The sequence below is a fragment of the Drosophila subobscura genome, chromosome J (assembly GCF_008121235.1).
Source record: "Drosophila subobscura isolate 14011-0131.10 chromosome J, UCBerk_Dsub_1.0, whole genome shotgun sequence".
Lineage (NCBI taxonomy): Eukaryota > Metazoa > Arthropoda > Insecta > Diptera > Drosophilidae > Drosophila > Drosophila subobscura.
This window is the reverse complement of record NC_048532.1, coordinates 7,997,576-8,001,963: the sequence shown is the minus strand read 5'-3', so window position 1 is coordinate 8,001,963 and position 4,388 is coordinate 7,997,576. Positions and strand designations below refer to the sequence as shown.

Genomic DNA, 4,388 nt, shown 5'->3' with positions numbered 1-4,388 from the left:
TACAAGTCGAATTTTGTGTCGCATTTAAATCTTTGTAAAGGCAACGAAGCAGATTTAATTGTTTAACGTGGACTGTCTGTCAATTGTTTATGTACAATGTGTACAAGCAGTTCTAAGCATAAATCTGCCCCAATTAAATATAAAGTATTTAGAGTTGAGACTTGTCCATGTAACATCTTCGGAACAACAAAAATTGTGAATCTGAAAGTTTACTTTTGGAAGAGTGTTTAAATGATAAAAACATTGAATATACAACGTAAAATATACACACATAAAAAATTAAAATATAAACTAAATGTAAACAGAAAGAAAAGCCTTTGATTTGCCTTTGATAAAATATTCGCATGACCTTCAAATTTTCCCTGGCAGCAAGAGAGAGCAGCGCAGATCTTGCCTGCGGGTTCAGCGCGTGGCTCTTGTGCGTATCGTTTTGGAATATCCGCTCATACAATGCCCGAAAAACATGCTCGATCAACTTCAATTGCTAATGGTTGAAAAGTCATTTGTTAATTGGTATTGAGTGGACTGAACACTGTGCTCGTAGAGGGGCGAAACGAATTTGATTTGTATTTGGCTGGCCCACAAATTGAATTGCAATGGAATTGCTTCGAATGCCTAATCCCACACACCATGTCCGAAGGCAAGCCGAGCCGGGTTCAAGCGGAGACAGAGAAAGAGCGGAGCATTACAGGCAATTGAACTGAACTGGACTGGCCGTTTGGGCCAATTAGGTAACCTCCGACGCTCCATTGGGCCGGCTCTCAATGCGAAGCATCACTCTTCAGAGACCAACACAGAAACAGACACAGACAGAGCACTCTGTCAGAGATCGTGGTCGTGGTCGTGGTATTGGCTTGTCATCTTTTGTGACAAGATGCAAAATGGAAAGGCATGCCAACGTGGGAATGCGGGGTACGACACTGTCTGCGGCCGGAGAGGGAACGCTGTGCATCCTTGACATCGCATTGGACCATTTGTGATGGGTTCGATGAGATGAGAGCAAAGCGAGCGAGCCCCTCCAGGAAGCTCGACTCGGAGCCAATTAGTGGAAGCCAAAACACACAATAGTTGGCGAGTCTACAACGCCTTGTCTGGAGTTGTTTGCCGCGTCCAAGGCTGCCGATGATTTAAAATAATTAATCTATGCCCTGCTCTGCTCTTTGCTCTGCTCTGCTCTGCACTTGGTCTGGCCTACTCAATGGCTGGGATGATGATGTTGTTGCATTTTGATTGAGCCAAGGTCTAATTATTTTGACTGATTTTTACACGACTGCAGAAGTTGGTTTACTTTTGATTTTTGTGTCTTTTGTTGCTGTGGTTTCCATTACGGTCCCTTGTAATTTGTAATGTAAAACCGTTTGCAGCGCCGATTGTGCAATCTTTCGGCACTTAAAATTACAAGTTTCTTATAGGCTCTTCCTCGTGACCGTTCTTATCGGTTCACCCTATCGCACTCGGACACTTTCTCCAACTTTCGCATGAAGCAATTATTATGGGGCTACTTTTGACACGCTCGCCCCATAGGAATTGTCAAATTTTATGGAATTTATATGCAAGGTGAATATCTAATTTATTTTAAACAGAAGCGTGGGAATGTTACCGGCTTCAGGCCCAAATGGTTATCCAATACATTGGATAGTGATCCTCACTGAAAGGCCTACCCTTTTACCTAGTCCTCATTCACTTTCACAACACCTTCAAGGCCCCGCTGCCAACAAAACCCTTCGAAACACCCAAAAGAAAACAGCGAAAAACCAATTGAGAGCAATTCAAGAGCAAAGTGGCAGTGCAAAAGTGGGGAGAAATAAAAATTACACAAATATTTACAATAATAACTGAGGAAACAATCAATAATAATATGAGAAACGTTTAAGAAAAGTGTTGACTTGAGGGCGACCAATCAGCAGAGCAGCTAAAAACAAAAGGTTCGACAGGCAACCAGCCATCCATCGAATCCAAAAACCATTCACTTTTGAAAAACAAGAAAAAGGTTGACTTCGATCTGTGGAACAATGAAAAATTGCCAAGTGTCCAAGGGGGAGCATTGTAATTGTGTATAACAAAGATGTTTTTGAGCAAACTGTTGTGTAGGTTAAAGTTTCAACAACTAAACGTAGCAACAGAAATACTTTCAAGTCAAGTAGCCCAACCATCGGCAGGGGGGATTTGATCATCCCATTGGGATTACATGATCAGGTGGTGTTGGCGGGGGAATACATAGATGCAGAGGTCAGGTTCACCAACAAGATTAATTGAGGTAATTTTGGCAAAATGATTTTGCTGCCACTTCCAGTTAAAAGCCGCAAATAAAACTAATCCAAATACCAAATGTGTGTTCGAAACTAAAGTAAAAGCAATGGCAAATCATTCACAGATTGCCCAGAGAGTTCAAAATCGTTTGGGATGATGCCCAGAAATGAGAGGAATGGATGATGATAATGATGATCGTGCTAGATGTTGGCAGCAGCAGCCATCACCACCATTGCTGCTGCTTCGGCTGCTGCTGTTGGCAGAGGGCACAGCCACAGGCATCGTTATGGGTTTGGGTATGGGCACCCGCCTGATGGAGATCGCTGTTTTGTGCATTTGCATTCATTATGTTTGGCACCGTCGACGCGTCCACAACGCCACCGCACAACGCAGAAGATCGCTCACTGCTCATCGGAGATCTGAGCTCGAAGATCGCTTTTCCGATCTAAACATTCCTTGGAGTTGTTGCTTTAACAGCCGCAACCTGATCGGTTCGCTGTCGATCGTTCTTTCGGCTCGTCATTCATTTGTTGTGTTTTGTTTTGTGTTTTGTTGTGTTGTGCAATTTATTGTCGAAAAATGCTTCCAATCTGGATTTGTGTACCGAGCTCTTAACGTTTTGTCTTCTGTCTGCGCATCGCGTGAGTGGCCTGTTGTCGATCAACTTGACCTTTCTGTGTGCTTTGATAGTTCTGAAATTCTTTTCAAATTGTGTCTGCCACCGTATCGTTTCGGAAAAATGCCATCACCATATGTGATCTCTTTGATCACGCTCCTCTGTCTCTGCTTGAGTCCAGCGACCATTGCCCAAGACTCGCAGCAGTTTGCGGAACGCAATCATAAGGTGTGTAAATGGAAACCCCACTCTCTGGCATGCACCAGCCCCTGCTCTTGCCTGATCATAAATAATTCTGTCACAAACCTCATTTCAAGAAACGCCAAATCTATCGCGAGCAAGTTCTGCCACATGCGGGTGGCAAAGTGCCCGAAACTGCCTTCGAAACCGATCGCCTCTTCCTGAATCGCCTCCAAAAGGAGGGCATAGCACTTCCCGACGGCATTGTGCCCGAGCAGCGTAGTCCGCAGGTAAATGTTAGCAGAAAGGATATCCATCGATAAATCTGTTATATTCTGTTCCCTTGAAGGTCTATCAATACTACAACAAACCCACGCGCACCGTCTTCCACATTGCCCTCAGCTCCGATGGAAGGTATACGCCCCGTGAGGGTCGCTATCAGTACCGAAATGTGCCCACCGTGGAGACCACTTATCTATACCCCCAGGCAGTGGGTCGCCAGCACGTGCTGGTGCCCCCAAAGCACGCTTTACCCGTCTACAGGCAGCTTCAGCTGCATAATCCACTGTTGAATCAAGTTAAATTGCAGCCCAAGAAAAGTGAGTCGAGATTAGGGATATTTTTCCTTCATGGCTTATGATTCGATGCTTTTCAGTGCCCAATTTTCTTGACCTGGCACCCACTGTGGGCAAGAGCCACTACTCATCACCAGCGGCCGGGTCGGCCAAGGCGCAGTCTTATCAGAATGTAAATCTCCTGCATGGTCACAGTCCAGTGCTGCCCGCGTTCAAAAAGACCGCTCGAGGAAGCAAGACCTATGTGGACAGTTATGGAACAACTCATGTGAGTTATGGAACTTGAAATCGCTGGCGAAATTATGTAATTCTCTCTCCCATTTTTAGCTCTTCAGCGAGTTTGACGATCTGTTGAACAAATTGGATTTGCATCAGACGGCGCAAAATATTTATTAGGATTTTAAGATGCTTCCAACTCTAGTAGAATTTCCCAACATTCCCATTATCTAACTCCATATCATTTCAAAACATTGGCCATATAAATACTATGCACCACACTCCCTTCCATCCACCGATTAATACTTTCCCATTCCTATTATTGCAAGCTATCCAGCACACCCCCCAGCCCTCCCAGTCCATTATGCTTAGTGTATTATAGAGTGTAAGCCCAAACAAAAAACGAAATGGAAATGAAAATTCATCGTTGTTCGCTAGTTAAGCGTAAACAATTTGTTTCTTGCAAAATAAAGTTAGACGGAGCTGCATATTGTATCCCCATATTGTTCCCAGTCATCAGTCAAACTTATTGCTCGTACGAGTATATCATC

General features: G+C 44.1%; 1 protein-coding gene across 1 annotated transcript; it reads left to right on the top strand.

Annotated features, from left to right (window-relative positions):
* Positions 1-2,613: 2,613 nt before the first annotated feature.
* On the top strand, positions 2,614-4,319 carry LOC117893682. Its single transcript, XM_034800371.1, has 5 exons — positions 2,614-3,094; positions 3,184-3,336; positions 3,396-3,645; positions 3,702-3,889; positions 3,949-4,319. The coding sequence occupies exons 1-5, from the start codon at positions 2,990-2,992 to the stop codon at positions 4,015-4,017; spliced, it is 765 nt and encodes a 254-aa protein (XP_034656262.1). The 5' UTR covers positions 2,614-2,989; the 3' UTR covers positions 4,018-4,319.
* The last annotated feature ends 69 nt before the right edge of the window (positions 4,320-4,388 follow it).

Coding starts and splice junctions, on each gene's coding strand:
- LOC117893682 (XM_034800371.1), top strand. CDS start 2,990: ATGCCATCACCATATGTGATCTCTTTGATCACGCTCCTCTGTCTCTGC. Junction 3,337..3,395: donor CCGAGCAGCGTAGTCCGCAG/GTAAATGTTAGC, acceptor GTTCCCTTGAAG/GTCTATCAATACTACAACAA. Junction 3,890..3,948: donor ACAGTTATGGAACAACTCAT/GTGAGTTATGGA, acceptor TCCCATTTTTAG/CTCTTCAGCGAGTTTGACGA.